A 15,593-nucleotide genomic window follows, 5' to 3' on the forward strand; every position below is an offset into this window, starting at 1 on the left:
ACCTCCTAGAGCAACAACAAGTCCAATTCTTGAAGTAGTTGGCTTCAATCATTCTCCATCCACCATTCTCATGTAACTCGTTAGAACCTTAGAAACCATGAAAATGGCAAGTTAGTTACTATCCACTTGTGATAAAAGAATTGAACAGTTTTTCTTGGATCTCAATAATCGGCACTGTGTTTTAGTCTCATAAGACCCTTTTAAATTTATCACACATCTACATGCAAGGCATTCAAATAGCACCCTGTGAATTCCGTTCCGAATCGTCCCACCAGAGGAAAGAATCTAACATTTTCCCACTTCCCCTTAACGTATCTGAAATCTTTGTCTTTGAGGGATTTCAAAGTGCCAAGTCTGGGATGTAACTATCTATGTTTCACAATTAAGGGGCTGGAATGCTATCAATCTATCCAAAATATAATTGTCTCCTTATCATCCAAGACTTGGAGCCATGACCAAGCATTGAAGACCCAATGCCCGTACCACTAAACCCTAGGGTACTTTTGCCAATGTATACATGTTTCACCCAAGCAACCACTTTTTCTTGTTTGCCGATCTGGAAATGTGAGATACCTAGAGTTACACTAGATCACTATCCCTCATTTTTGGCATCTTGCAATACATAATGTCTTATAGCACTAAGTGGGTGCCTCAAGACCTGCCTTTGCATGGCAAATAGCTTGAAAGGAGGCTAATGGTGACTCCAATATTAGCGAAGCCTAAAGAGGCTCAAGTACAAGAGGGAGTGGAAGGACATTGGGTTGGAGGAACCATTAGAAGGGGGGCTACAAAAGTAGCGCATGACCAAATTCAAATTTTGAGAGGCAGCAATGGAGACAACGTTAATACCTTCAAAGCTGAAGGCAAAGTGCAAACCCAAATGGCAGCTCAATTTAATCAGATTTGGGTTCCTAACTCATATACGGCAAAGTAGAACCTCAATTTGCCATGTTCATAAAAAACAGAGCCTTGTTGTTGAAACACCCCAGCTACCTTCAATGACCATGTTGCTTAGAGACACTTTTTGAGCTTCAAATGAAGCGGGTTATTACCTAGAGACGACCACAATGGACACAAGACTCAAAAGTACATAAAGGAAATTGTAATGATATTAATGACACCTCAAGACAGGCTTGCAAATCCTATGCTTCTTACAATACCATTGACTCTGGTGGAAAGAAGTATTACTGCATTGGTTGACTGCGATAACATCAGGCAAGAAAACTACAAGAATATTTCATTGGTATAGAATATATTGGAAACTTGTAGAACCTGATGTAACATAACTAACTGCGAGACAAGTAATGCATGGGAACAAAGGCGCTACACACACAGCACAGAATCATGCTGTGAATAGTTACAAAGCTTCCTTGATTATGATAGAAAGCTGGAAGTCCACATTTCTAGGCTGGCAGAAAATACTCAAATTCAGGAGCATATCCAAAAGAGGCATGTTTTCAATGTAACATTGCAATCTGAAGTTGTGCAGGAATCTAAAGCTTGTAAATCCTTCAACAGGGAACTAGGAATCTTTTAACAATAACCACATCTCGTTCTCATGTGCCACGTACTGAATATGATGAGTTGTTGGCACAAGTGCCTTTCTTACCAACAGGAGGTGGATGCAAGGAAGTAAAAAGACACTTCCTAGAAGTGATGTGATTGGATGCACCACTGTCAAAATACCATGTGTTCAGTGTTTCATTAACACTGAAAGCAGATGCATCTGTAGAAGAGTCATAGCTGCAAGTCAAAAATGCATATGTATCATCACTGCAAGAGGTTGTACTATCCCGAGCATCTGGAACAGCCAACCTAGAATCTGAAATGCAAGATAAAAAGGCATAATCCTGTCCAACAAAGTTGGCTGCAACATCCCCATTGTCAAATGCATGAGGGGCAAAATCTGAAACAGCCATACCTGAGCTGTTTTTCTTTTCTTTTGAAAGCCTTTTCCTGCATTCTGCTATGTGATGACCTGGCTTTTTGCAGTAGTTGTCACAAAATTCATATCTACCAAGCAGACACAAATTTTGATGGGGTTGAAGCACAAGATGAAGAAAATGGCCAAAATGCAACTGCATTTCACCCAGCAGAATTAAATTATCTGATTAAAACCAAAAAAACAAGCCTTGCTTCTTGTGACAGTGAGAGAACCATATTCAAAACATTTAATTGTTGCACTAAATGATTTAGATAAATTACAAAGTATCCACAATTTACAAGGCAAATTACACTGATGCATGTACAGGTGAAGGTTTAGTGTGGCAATGGGTGTTCGGGGATGGGGTCACATAAAGATGCTTTGGTCCTGAAAAAAAGATTGCAAAAAAAATCCCACAGCAGACCGATCATTTAAATGTGTGTTAAGGAATCTGCCTCTAACCCCATCACAGAAAGGTCATTTGCTCACTCCACAGGTTTATCCAAGAAAGATTACTTGCACATATAGATGATAAGGTACATTGTATTACATGAGATTAAAGAAAACGAAGCTGGATAAAACATATCTTCCTAAATCAGAAGACAGCTGCAAAATAAAACCTAATTGCCATCTGTAATACTTAGATACCCTTGAATTCTGTCTCACTCAGCTCACATATTAACTTCCACAAATCGTGCACAATGAACAAATGATCCACAATAAAATTTGTGGTACAAAGAATTCATTTTCATTGAAGACACATTCTTAAGAAGCCAATTCAATTTGAAAACAGTTGCTGCCTGTGATTGTACAATCATAACCAAAACGCTGCCTAAAGTGAGATTGCCTTGTAAAGTATAAGTGTCCCTCACCAAACTTGGTTTAAATTCCACATGCACGATGTCACATAATAGTTCCATCATGTGGTAGCTCTCTCTTTGATATCTGAATGGAGAGCACAGTCTCTCATAACAGATATCCAGGAGATGTGCTTGTGGGTTTCTAGTTAAGGTTCTATTATTGGGCCCCTGTACGGAGCTCCCTTTACAACAAAATCATCTGGTGGTTGGAACTCCTCCAACCAAGCCAAATCTTGCTCATCAACATCTATAGTCTCGTTCTCAAAATATATCCCTGTTGATAGTTGACCAGATAAAACCTTTCAGCAGTAAATATGAAGAAAAAAAGGCAGAAAATTAAACAGCATGGAAAAGCCTTAATGGTTCCCTCTCTTTCAAATCAAAAGCTTGAAACATACCCATGCATATACTCACAACCTTAAAACTTCTACATCAACCAACTCACTGTTTTGTTACTCAAACATAAAGCAAGTCTATAACATGACTCATGGTAGCATGCAGTAAGTTACTATGAAAATTCAAATCGAGAGATTAACTATCTGGGGATGAACATTAACCTTCACGGCCGGAGTATGGAAAATCTCGGTAGTATGTACAATGCCTGCCGTCTTCTGAGGCATAAGGTGGAGCAAGGACGTCCAGTACAGCACAAGATGTCACTGCCGTGAAGGTGTGCATATTTCCTCCACTGGTAGGATACAATACAGATGCTTCACAAGGGGCTGATATAACGCGATCCACCACCAACTTAGCCATCCTAGCTGTTTAAAAATCGGTAAGTTAGTATATCCAAATATGATCCAAAAAAGTACTGGTCCCTTTTGTCTGCATACTTCCTTTCCTTTTGCATTACTCCTGAGGAAACTCAGCATGTACACACAAAAGTCCCCTGTTTTGCACTTACGCTGTGAAGAATCACTGTGATCAACCCAGTCGTAAGCCTTCACATGCATAGACCCATATAGAAGTTTGCTCAATACAGTCATCCCCGGATGATTGTGGAGTGGTATAACAGCTGAGGTGGGCAAGCAGAAAATCCCCATCTGCAAGCAAGGACAGTATAACAGATTAAGGAACTACAAGTTAATGAAGGTAGCGTGCACAAGACACCAAATCCATAAGACCAATAAGTTGGCTAATGCACTGCCTCCCCAAAAAAAGAGCTGTGATAATCTATACATAAGAATCCAGGAACATGCCCAAACTCATCCTCTAAAAACACAATATAGTGTGACAATAAATAGAGATAGTTGAAAGCTTACCGAAAAGTCTTCACATTCATAAATGTGCAAGTAAGATATTGGTGGAGCCCATCGAGGCACAATTGAAGAATGTCTGCCCTTACCACCATTTTTCCTCCCAAAAAACCCAAATCCTCGATCATGCTGTGCGGATGCTTCTTCATCTAATCCAACATCAGATGGTTTTATACTGTCTGCACAGCCCATATTACCATCACTATTATCCTCCTCTATTGATATACTCCAACGCTCCATAAAAGCTTTAAAAATTGAAATAATGAAGACAGTCCACACGTATGCACACACACAGAGAGAGTTTGCACATCACTTTGTATTTGCAAGCGGTTGCATTATACACCCTTCACAAGGGGTACACACCTCTTCATGCACATACACTTTGGAGTACACACCTTTTCATGTGTGACTCTTCACTCTCTATATAAGAGAGGCCCAATTGTATGGATGACACAGTACAGATACTACAGACACTCAAGCAATACAAATATTCTCAAACTTTCCAATGGTTCTACACACAGGCTTCCATAGCAAGTGCTACAATGTAATCATCCATTCATCTTCACGATCATTTGCATTTTGCAGAACGTAAGGCAATGCTCACGAGTACTTGTACTCGCTTGTTTATTTATTTTTATTTACATATACCTTTGTAAGAATCGAATATATCCAATCATACAAATTTAGATTTTTTTGTTGTTCTAAAGTCCAAAAATCTACACAGAAAATAAAAGAAGAAAACGAAAGAGAAGAAAAAAGAGGAAACAAAAACTTTTTGAAAAACAGAAGGAAGACATACTTAGCAAGCAAAGCAACACTTATGTCGTCATCAGTGCCCAAGCATAAGAAGCTATAGTGGGTTTCTATGCTGGGTTTTTATTTACATATATCTATATTTATAGTATCACAACCCCATGTGTGTGGGTGGGGGTGGGGGTGGGGGTGATGAGGTTTTTCCAGTTAAAGCATGCCGCTACCTGGACCTGCTACCAAATATGGTTGCAGTAATGTTCATGCCTTTAAGGTATAGAAAGAGATCACTTCGGAACTCATAAAGTTCATAACACCAATGCGACTTAACACATAGCCACCACATAAGTGGTTACTCTTCAGTATTGGATTTCAAAATTGAAATCCTGCATAAGCTCAAATCATCGAGCCTATGACCACAACCATCGAGCCTATGAACACAGAAGTCTACAGAAGTACTCGAGTAATGTGTTATCCACACAGCCCATAAACTTGGAGCCATATAAGTAATGCCTCCACTTCTTCAATGCATGAGCTATAGCAAATAGCTCCTTTTCATGCATAGGATATTTGACGTGTGCTAGTGTCATCTCTTGACTAATGAATGAAAGTTAAAAATCTTGAGACAAAGCTGCTTCAACGGCATGCTCAAATCTGTTTTAACCACAAATGATTTGCTTGATGCGCAACATAGCCACACTAGTCACCCCATGCTTCAATTCCCTAAAGCATCCATCCAAAGCATCCGTCCAAGCAACAAGTATATACTTGATTTTCTCCTCCCTTTTAAAGATTGGAGAGGGGTAACACAATACACGCACACTCACATATGAAAGTCTGGAAGAATTCAGTGAATCCTAAAAAGGATCTCAATTCCGTGACAACATGTAGAACTGACCACTCAAGGACCACCAAAACCTTCTCTGGATCAATACAAATACTCTCAAAACAATGATGTGACAAAGGTATAGCAGTTCTCTTTTCAAGAACTGACCTTGGTCATCTTTGCATATAGAACTTCTCTTCAAATGATAGTCAAAACTTACCTTCAGATGTTCTGTATGGTTAGATAAGCTACGCCTATACCAACTACGCCATCAAAAAACATGATGACAAACTTTCCCACATATGGGGTGTATTCATGGGTCCAAATGGTACGTAGAAAACCCCGTCTTACGAACATCCTGCTCCATGATACAGATCTGATGGTATCCCATATGTAGATCAAGCTTAGTGAAATAAATACGCTGCACCATGCAAGTGATCTATGAGATCATCCATCTTGGACAAGGGATATTTCTTTTTCACACTCACCTTACTAAGACCTTTATAATCCACGCACATGATACTATATACCTAAATGAATCCAGGAACATTCCCAAACTCATCCTCTAAAAACACAACATAGTGCAGTTTCAATCTCACGATAGTCACACACATGATACTATCCTTTTTGCCCACCAAAATAACTCGTGTTCCCGAGGGAGTAAATAAGTTCCCCAGGGAGATTTACTGGAACGATATATATTCCATACAAACATGCTCGGATCATTAGCTAGCAATTTCATCTCCTTTATTGAGGCTCAGCCTATACAATTTCTTGAAAACCACTGAGCTCCAGAAAGAAGCTCTATTTACGGTCCACACTTCACTTAGGTAGAAAGACCAAAAGGTAACTCAAATGAAGATACATCTGAAAATTGAGCTGGCAAACTCTAGAACAGCTGTGACTCTTCAAAAATACACTGAAGGTCTAACAGGTGCTATCTGAGAACCTCAAATCGCAGCCTGATAAAGTGGTTAACAAGAAGCTCTAGCAGCAGGTATTATACCCTACATTGAGTCCACAATCCTGGTCGTGCATCCAGAGTCCACTGGATGACATTCCAAAGCCCCATCTCCTCCCCACATGGCATGTTCATTATCATTGACAGGGCTCTCTTTCTTATACCTAATGCAAGTGACACTCCTCCATGTCCTCCTCACATGAGGAGTCACAGCCAGGGCGGGCATTGACCCATGGATCCCCACACCCCGCTCAAGGACCCACCATGGACCTACACCCACCTGATCTAGCGGATGCTCCATCGGCTCCCGTAGAAAAGCTTAGGATCAACCTCAAACCTCCTGTGTACCCTCTGCTTGCTGTGGCTCTCAAGTCTCCAGCGGACCAACACAAAATCGTTAACAGAGTCTGCCTCAGATCTCCAGCATACTCTCCATTGAGTAGCCTCTCTAATAGCTGACCATGTCAAGACCAAAACCTTCTCAAATTTCATGAAAGTAACCTTTACAACCATCATGCAGCAGGCCCTAAATGTCTCTACACTGATGCTTCCCTCTGTGACTGACTGGCAGTCTTTACCCTCCATTCTCCTAACTGAAAACTCTACAACAACTTGTCATACCACTAATATCATCAATAATGCACAACGAGAATGCATACTGTCAAATATTCACCTCTTCTATTTGTCTGCCATTGCAGCAAGTAAGAAACCCATCTAGAGTGCCCTCCACATTGTCATCCCTATACAGGTTCATAGAACTGCAACAATTGGTATCCCAGGCTCCGAATGTCTCCACTCCGAGTAATTAGCCTCATGCTCACCTTTTGTCCTTGTCATCAGCTGTGTCCTCAACTTCACTGCTAAGCAATTCCGGTTGTCTCACCAAATTTGCTACCTCTTGTTATGACTCTTCTTTCTTGGATTGTTGCTCCTCCTCCTTTTACCCTCTATCCACAATCTCATGCAAGCTATCTAGGCTTATCACAATAGAAGCACTTTTTCTCCTTGTTCTCCCTATCAGAAGAGTTCTGTCCTCTAAACTTATATATACCTAGATGAATCCAGGAACATTCCCAAACTCATCCTCTAAAAACACAACATAGTGCAGTTTCAATCTCATGATAGTCACTCACAAGGTTGAAAACTATAAACTCCATCATGCATAGCAGGGACTAGCTACTATGACATCCCCACTGACGTCATCAACGCCCAACAGTGCGTGTAGACCATAGTATAAAAATATGCTCTCACACATACAAATCCACACACCCACACATACTTGAGCATCCATTTATACAAAGTCTTCGTACTGAGTTTTTGTCGGCACTCCGGAGGTGAAGGGCAGACTAGGGCTAGCACTAAAGGAGAAGGCTAATCAAAAGGTAGTCCAAAATCTCTTCATTCAAGCTACAACTGCTTGTGAAGTCTAAACGTTTTCATTTTAGTCTCTCCCCAACGAGCATCCATTTATACAAATCCACACATACAAATCCACACACCCACACATACTTGAGCATCCATTTATACAAAGTCTTCGTACTGAGTTTTTGTCGGCACTCCGGAGGTGAAGGGCAGACTAGGGCTAGCACTAAAGGAGAAGGCTAATCAAAAGGTAGTCCAAAATCTCTTCATTCAAGCTACAACTGCTTGTGAAGTCTAAACGTTTTCATTTTAGTCTCTCCCCAACAAGCATCTAAGTCTAAATCTAGCTGATAGGGCAACACACCAATTAAGATAGAAAGAATTATCACAATACCAGCAGGCCGCAACTTGGACGAAAACTTCACAAGGTGAAATTTGCATGTCCGCTAATACAGCAAAAGCATATACCTCCAGGAACATTCCCAAACTCATCCTCTAAACTTACCCTTTAGTCTTTGCTTTGCTTGTAGCAACATAGGCTTTATCATCACCAGCTCTCCCTCCATTACATATCGTCTCCCGAGCTTTCCTCCAACAAACACAATGGCCAACCTCCTCAAAATGTGAGTGGCTTGGCTTGATCTATAATCATCATGTAAATGGCCATTTCTCTAAAGCTTCTAGAAGACATGTTGCACACTACTAAGGCTAGCTCTTTTGTGTGCAGCTTATCGCCACTACTATGAGTCCATCCCTAATCACCTTCTATTTGTGAGTTGAAGCTGATTCTCTAGTGATAGAATTTATCGGGCACGTATCGAATCCCTCAGCCTCAAATAACCAATAGCGGAGATAGGCTTAACAAAGAGGTAAGCACATGCTAACAAATGGCAAATAATACATGCCACATACAAAAATACTATATAGAGATCCTACCACATGATGACTAAAATGAGGAGCCTCTCCTCTATCCCAGAGCTACCCTTTTGCAACGTGAGAGGCTGATAAAGGCAACAGTTGGGAGCAACACAGCCCTATATATTTGGAAAGCGGCATAAGGTGAACTAAGGCCTAAGCTGGCCTTCACAATTGGTATCAGAGCAAGGGATCTATGTGCACCAGCCCGTAGCAAAAATTGCAGCAATTCAAAAACAGGCTTGCTCCGTGAGCTTGCAATCATGACAGATGAGACATTTGTCTTAGGAATGTAATAAAAGTGCTCTAAAGAGTGCGTGTTGTGCATAAAGCCTACGGCTACGGTAGCTCCTTAAGGGGTGATAGCACACAGCATAATAGACGACGTTAGCCTACATAATGATGGTTAACTATCCCTAGTGACGTCAACTTTATAGGGACCTTTAATGTGCGGTAGTGGTAGTGTCTTTCGGCAACTCTATGGTGTATGTCCAATGCCGGCTGCTTGTGATGTGAAGCTATCAATACTCTCCCCAACGTCTATCAATACTTGAACGTGCCCATGTTAGTGTGAGTGCACTCCTACAATATGCAGCTCAAGAAAAATTCAGAAGGGGAGGTTGTTGGTATCTATACCTCACCCTTGAATAATCAATCATGGAGATAGGCCTAACAAAGAGCCAAGTACAATACACGTGGGTTAATCTCATGTAGGAATGTAGGAGGCAATTGGGACCTGCATGCAACTCTACATACATGCCATGATGCCTTGAGGCCTAAGAATGCCTTCATAGAATTGTTGGTCTCGCACAAGTCCTTCACAACAGTCAAGTACCTCCAACTAAATATGCGAGATCACTACAATCGATATTGTCCCATTTGTCATTAACAAATTCATTGAATCGTTTTGCCTTCACTCAACCTTCCACATCGAATTCACTCTGTCTTTGAGCTTTTCAGCTTTACTCTTGTGACTACCTTCCATCACTCCCTTGTGGGATCATTGCATCCAACATTGTCCCTATCCTCTTCCACCTTCACTTGGCGTTACATCATATGGCCACCTTCCATAACTTCCTTGCCAGCATGTGGCTCCTGATCTTCACCTTCCACAATAAGTGATTGGACCTGATCAACTTGCCCTCCACCAAGAAATTAGATGTAGACAAGTGTGAAACCATCAAATGATTCAGATCTGAAGAAGTTGAAAGAACACACCTTGCAACCTTACTTGAAAATTGGCACACCTTCTTGAATCGAGATCACCTTCCTTCTCGCAGTTCTTGTCCTTCAAATGTCAAAGTATGATCCTCTTGTCTCCATCTAAAATCCCCTTTCTCTCAAGCAAAGGTCTTCGTCTGTCACGCAAAAATCCCAATGTCGATCTCAAGGGTTCTAACATCATATTAGATAGATTAGATTGGCCTTACCCTCCTTTGCAGTGGAAGATTAACAACCCAATGCAAATCCTACTCTCACGTGCACACAAGGAATCATTATAGACGCACCTAGAGATGTACAACCAAATACTATCTACACACGTGCACACATGTGTGTAGATACATGAAATGCTTGATTCTCATACATTAGCTAGCGACGGTTGGTCAGAAGTCGGTGCGAACAGCTCCACCTATTGTATGACCAAAAGGGGCAAATATGGTCTAAGTGCCCTCTGGGCACATGAATTGGTCCGAGAAAGGCCGAGGCGCACAAAAATGACATGACGAAAACCCTAGGGGTGGCGAAAACAGCTGTATAGCAAGGGACCAACAAGTAAGAGTAGAAAAGGAGGCCTCGCTGTAGCATAAACGTGAACAGCCCTTACAAGGATGTATGGCAGGATGGCAAAGGTTGACAAGGGGACTTGATCTACCGGAACAAGACAGGGGGCCTTGTGTTGACCGACAGGAGGGGGCTGAAGGGCAGGATGATGCAGCCAAAAGGGGCTGCGTGGGCAGGCATATGGCCCACAAACATTGGTAAGAAGGGGGTGGAAATTTTGAAACGAATAAAAGGGGAAATCCTGGTGAGAGAGAGGGGGAGGGCGGGGGGGGGGGGGGGGGGCAGGGGCACGCCACTAATCTTGAGATGCCCACCAAAGGACATAACCTTCTACCCATGTGACCCTTCAAGCAGGGTGGTTGCTGTGTAAATCCAGTCCAAATGTTACTCTTTCTATGTCTAGAGTAGGTGGTTTTGAATTTTTAGTGTTCAAAGATAATCATCCCATTCTTGACTATAGCTGAGCCACAGCTCAGATACCGCCCATTCAAAGTGTTTTATTATATGCCCCTTTGGGATTGCTTGAGTACAAAGCTTTTACATGCTGACTTACCACTTATGGAGATCAGGAAAAATAGGAACAGTAGAAAACAAACAGTCGAATTCAAATTAAACTTAATCTATTTTACTAAAGGCATAAAACACAATAGACCAGCCCCAATACCAAAATTGAAAATCTGTATTCATGCATCATTACATCTTTAGAAGTAGACATTTTGTCATTAAACACATATTTGTGACTTTTGCTATGTTTGACAGTCAGCCAAAGGCCATTAGAATGGATCTCAGCCAGTGCATACTTGGGCCGGTAGAATTGGTCATGGGTCTTCGATAAAAGGCTAGAAGTTGAGCTACAACGAAGACCCAAATCATACCCCAACTCAGAAATTGAAGCAAAATGAGTGCTTGCCGTACAGAGCTTCAGGTAGTCAAGCTCATCTCAATATTGCAATCAGGATTTATGCGCACGTGATGCGGGGCGCTAATAAAATGCCGGCTTTGTTAACGGGGCGGGCTGCTTGATCGCAAGCCTTGAAATTGCCATGCGTATACGCTTTGCGCTCCGCTTCGAGAAAACCCTCCTCCCCAACAAATATTAGAAACCAAACACATCAGGACTCTGAAAGTCAAAGGATAGAACTGGGGGTCAAAAGCTGTGTCATACCTAAGAGGGAGCGTACTCTTTGCAAAGCTTGGGTCGAAAAGGGAACGCCGGCAGGTGTGAAGGTTGCCTTGCAGGCATCGTAAAGCCGCTGCACGGCCATACGGCACTCCGACTCAGCACCCGGATCTTCCTGTGCGTCCGGCTGCAAGCGCTCGTCTTCCAGCATCTGTTATCGCCCAGAGAGCATGCTAAAGGACCGGACTCGGAGCAAAAAAAGCCTCGAATTGGAAGAGAGAAAGGGATAGAAGGGTCTGTGGAAGGAGAAGCAAAAGAGAGCGAGGAGGTAGGAGGAGGTTGAGCTCGCGTGGGAGGGAAAGGAGAGAGCAATGAAAGAGGAAGCAAGGGAGGAAGGAAATGGGAAGGATGATGAGGGGAGGATGATGGAAGGGAAGGTAAAATGGTTAAGGGTCGATTGGACGAGGGTCCTTTGGGGTGTGTTTCTGTGCTTCTTGTTTTTGAAGGTCGGTTAGTGTGTGGAGAATCAAGCGGCCACGCCCACAGACAGTGGGCGCTCTCTGCTTAAACCGCTCCCTTCACTTTGACCTTACCGGGCATTTGTGTGTTTTTTTCCGTGTGTGTGAATCGGGCCTTACCCAATTTTGTGGCTTGGACCTTCCTCGCCACACATTAAAGGTCTCATTGCTTTGCAAGGTGTTCACCCATCTTGTCTTTTTTTAATAAATCTTGGAATCTCACCAACATGGCCATTTCCTCCTATCTGTATTGGAGAATGAGTGTATTTATATACCGTGCATGTTACCCTTGTGGAAACAACTATCTACTTGGTTTTCGTAACCCTAGGGGCGCTTTTATGCACCAAAAGACTTCATACAAAGGAATTCAAGACCTATACGTTATTAGTACCCCTTCGATGCACGTTTTATGTAATTGTTTTCTAGTGTCAAACCTCTCAAACTCATTTATAAGAGTATTTTTGCATTATTTTTATCGATTACAATTTTAGGAATGTGTGTGTTTGCATGAAAATAGCCTCAATAAATCACTCATCCCCTCTTATTTGGCCCGTGATTCCTTCCATTAAAGCCTTAAAATCCATTTGGGATTGGTACACCTAAGAGAATTGTTGTGCAAAGAGTATGAGGTTTAGAGTTGTTAGGTACTAACTGCTATTTAGGATAAAGGGTTTGTAGTAGCATGCTTTGCCTACAAAACTTCTCACTTCTTCAATAGAGGAAGGGGATAAGAGTCTGTACATCATCAACCAAATCACCAAAATCAGAATATTCATGCTCTTGACAATGTTTTGTCACAAACTAGTCTTCAAGTAGAAGGGCAAAACTCTTTTTCAATACACATGAGGACTCTTAGCAATTGTCAAGATTATCAATCTCATTCATTTTCCTAGCCTTGACAATCTTCAAAGTCAAACGAACTAATGCATAGAGCTAAGGTCATAGGAGTTAAAGGATTCCTATCAATGCATTACACATATTTGTTCTACAGGATTGTTGTGTTCCAAGACTTTTACCGATGAATGAATCACACAAACTAGCATTCAAATCTTTCTTGGACTTTCATGTTTGTGGACCTCAAGTCCACATTATCAAAGAAAACAAAAAGAAATAAAGACACGCTTACACACAAATTCATTCACTTTAGACTTTGGATGAAGACACACATAGGAAAGGTACTGGAAGATTGAACAATTTGATAAATATATAGTAATTCCATTCATATTCTTATGTAAAGTGGATAATATCACTATCAAGTGTACAAAGAGGAGGATAAGATCTGCTTCTTGCTTTGCTCTATCCCAACCCAAGCTTTGAATCTCTCTATGAATTTAGAGGTCTCTCAATATCTACTTCCTTTCTCTATACAAGGTTGTGTATTGATCTATGGATAGAACCTACTTATCCAAAACTAACCCATGACACATAGGCAGTCAATTCTCTGTGACATTTGACATCTTATTTGCTCCCTATATGTGGAAGGCTGATCATCTTGATTGGTCTCCTCATTGTCATCCTGATCATCCTGACTGGTCTCTTCCTCCTCCTCCTCATCCATTTCCTTTCTTAGAAAGGTCTTCTAGGAGTTTTTCATGTTTCTTTTGAGGCAGATTGGGGTTCTACAACAAATGACCTATCAAAGTCCTATTAGAGGATCACAAAATGCTTCCATCTAGGAGATCAGACGAGAGGCTACCATGGGACATGATGCATTCAGGATGTATACAACACGACATGAGAGATTCACCTCACATTGAACCACACATGAGGACAATGATTGTGGCACTTGCCGGATGATGAGTTACCTCTCGAATACCATAGAGGAGGAGAGAGGGGCCCAAATAGGCTGACCACGTCGATAAGCAAGAGGATCGTGCAAACCATATCCCACATCCTCAGACGACTAGCAGATTCGGTTACCCCAGACAGTATGCAAAGGTTAACACTCTAATGGATAGTTATTGTCTAGCTCTCATGCAAACAATCATGCTAGGTTGTGGTACCGTTCCACAGAGACATTGCAATGTATTCTCCATTTGTTACTCTTGTCTCATACATAAACCTTGAGCATGGATGCCTGCTTTAGTGGCTCCGTCCCTGAGTCTCCCCTTAGCGTCTATTGTATTTGCTTTTCTTTAGTCTCATAGATCCTTTGGTCTTTCAAAGACTTTAATAAACTCTCTCTCTCTCTCTCTCTCTCTCTCTCTCTCTCTTCAAACTTTTACCATTTGAGCAATGTCTTCAAAATATAGCAAACGCCATGCCCATGCTCACTTGGGATACTTCAGTAGTTGAGGCACTTCAACACACACCACAAAATCATGCCATCATCACGTTCAAGACTCGAGAGGATAGGTTGGCAATTCTTCGCCAAACCAAAGCATTGAAGGGAACCAAGATATGGATAGCAAAAGATCTTACCCCTCAACAGCTAAAGATGAAGGCTAGCGAACTCCAAAAAGTACGAGAGGCTCGAAAGAACGAAAAATGGGTAGTATATCATGAAGGGAGAGCAATCATTAAAGAATTTAAATCTAAACCAAAAGACTCTCAGTCTTAAACTGATGTATGTCTGTTCATCGTCTTCATAATCTTATGTAGGTCCCCTAAATAATTGGAGCTGCTTTTTGCACTCCTTGGGAGTTGCCATGTGCCCTCCCTCAACAGATGTACTAAATGATTATTTTGTTGTCCCATAGACCGACCGGTTGGTCTCCCGTGGACATTAATAGTCTCTCTCTCTCTCTCTCTCTCTCTCTCTCTCTCTCTTTGTATCCCCCTCTCTCCCTCAAACTTGCCTCCCTCTCTCTTCCTCTTCCCCCACCACTCTCTCTTTTAGTGTTGATTGCAAAGCTAGTAATTGACCTCCATTAATAATAAATCAACTTTAAATCAACAATTCACAAATCTAAAAGACTGTTGTACATAGCATTCAAGACACCCCATGGCATACTAAAAAACTGGAACTTATTACATTGCATTGCTTCACTTGGCAATACCTCTACTGATAGCTATTAAGCCAAGCACTATGGCTAATAGATTTTTGATTCCATAAGAAAAATGGAAGATATTGTTTTTTACTAAATATAGGAATAGAGGTTGTGCGATAGAAGATGAGCGAATACACATGCGAGGGGAAAATATATAATATACAAGTTGTTGAGTGTGTATAAGGTAAACGTGGGGAGGGAAAAGATATAATACAAGAGTGCACAAGTACCCATAGTCATTGCCTTCTCATATAGTGGTAAAGCAAGCGCTTTTTGATGTAAATGAAAAAGCAAATGATTTTTTAAAGGGAGTTGGGCTATTAAACGAT

The 15,593-nt window shown here is 41.5% G+C and overlaps 1 protein-coding gene across 2 annotated transcripts; it reads right to left on the reverse strand.

The window, feature by feature from the left end:
- Window positions 1-2,626: 2,626 nt before the first annotated feature.
- On the reverse strand, window positions 2,627-12,381 carry LOC147889043 (plant cysteine oxidase 4-like). Of its 2 annotated transcripts, none has more exons than XM_087392469.1 (5): window positions 11,802-12,381; window positions 4,047-4,189; window positions 3,689-3,827; window positions 3,342-3,545; window positions 2,627-3,058 (listed from the first exon to the last, which is right to left on the reverse strand). In XM_087392469.1, exons 1-5 carry the CDS (start codon window positions 11,965-11,967, stop codon window positions 2,931-2,933), a joined length of 780 nt encoding a protein of 259 aa, XP_087248595.1. In that variant the 5' UTR covers window positions 11,968-12,381; the 3' UTR covers window positions 2,627-2,930. The 2 variants fall into 2 exon arrangements, with proteins under 2 accessions (XP_087248595.1, XP_087248594.1); XM_087392468.1 differs by having other exon boundaries at window positions 4,047-4,219; window positions 11,802-12,375.
- Window positions 12,382-15,593: the final 3,212 nt, after the last annotated feature.

Source organism: Dipteris shenzhenensis, chromosome 21 (genome assembly GCF_047967505.1).
Source record: "Dipteris shenzhenensis isolate YYH24624 ecotype China chromosome 21, Dip_SZ_1.0, whole genome shotgun sequence".
Lineage (NCBI taxonomy): Eukaryota > Viridiplantae > Streptophyta > Polypodiopsida > Gleicheniales > Dipteridaceae > Dipteris > Dipteris shenzhenensis.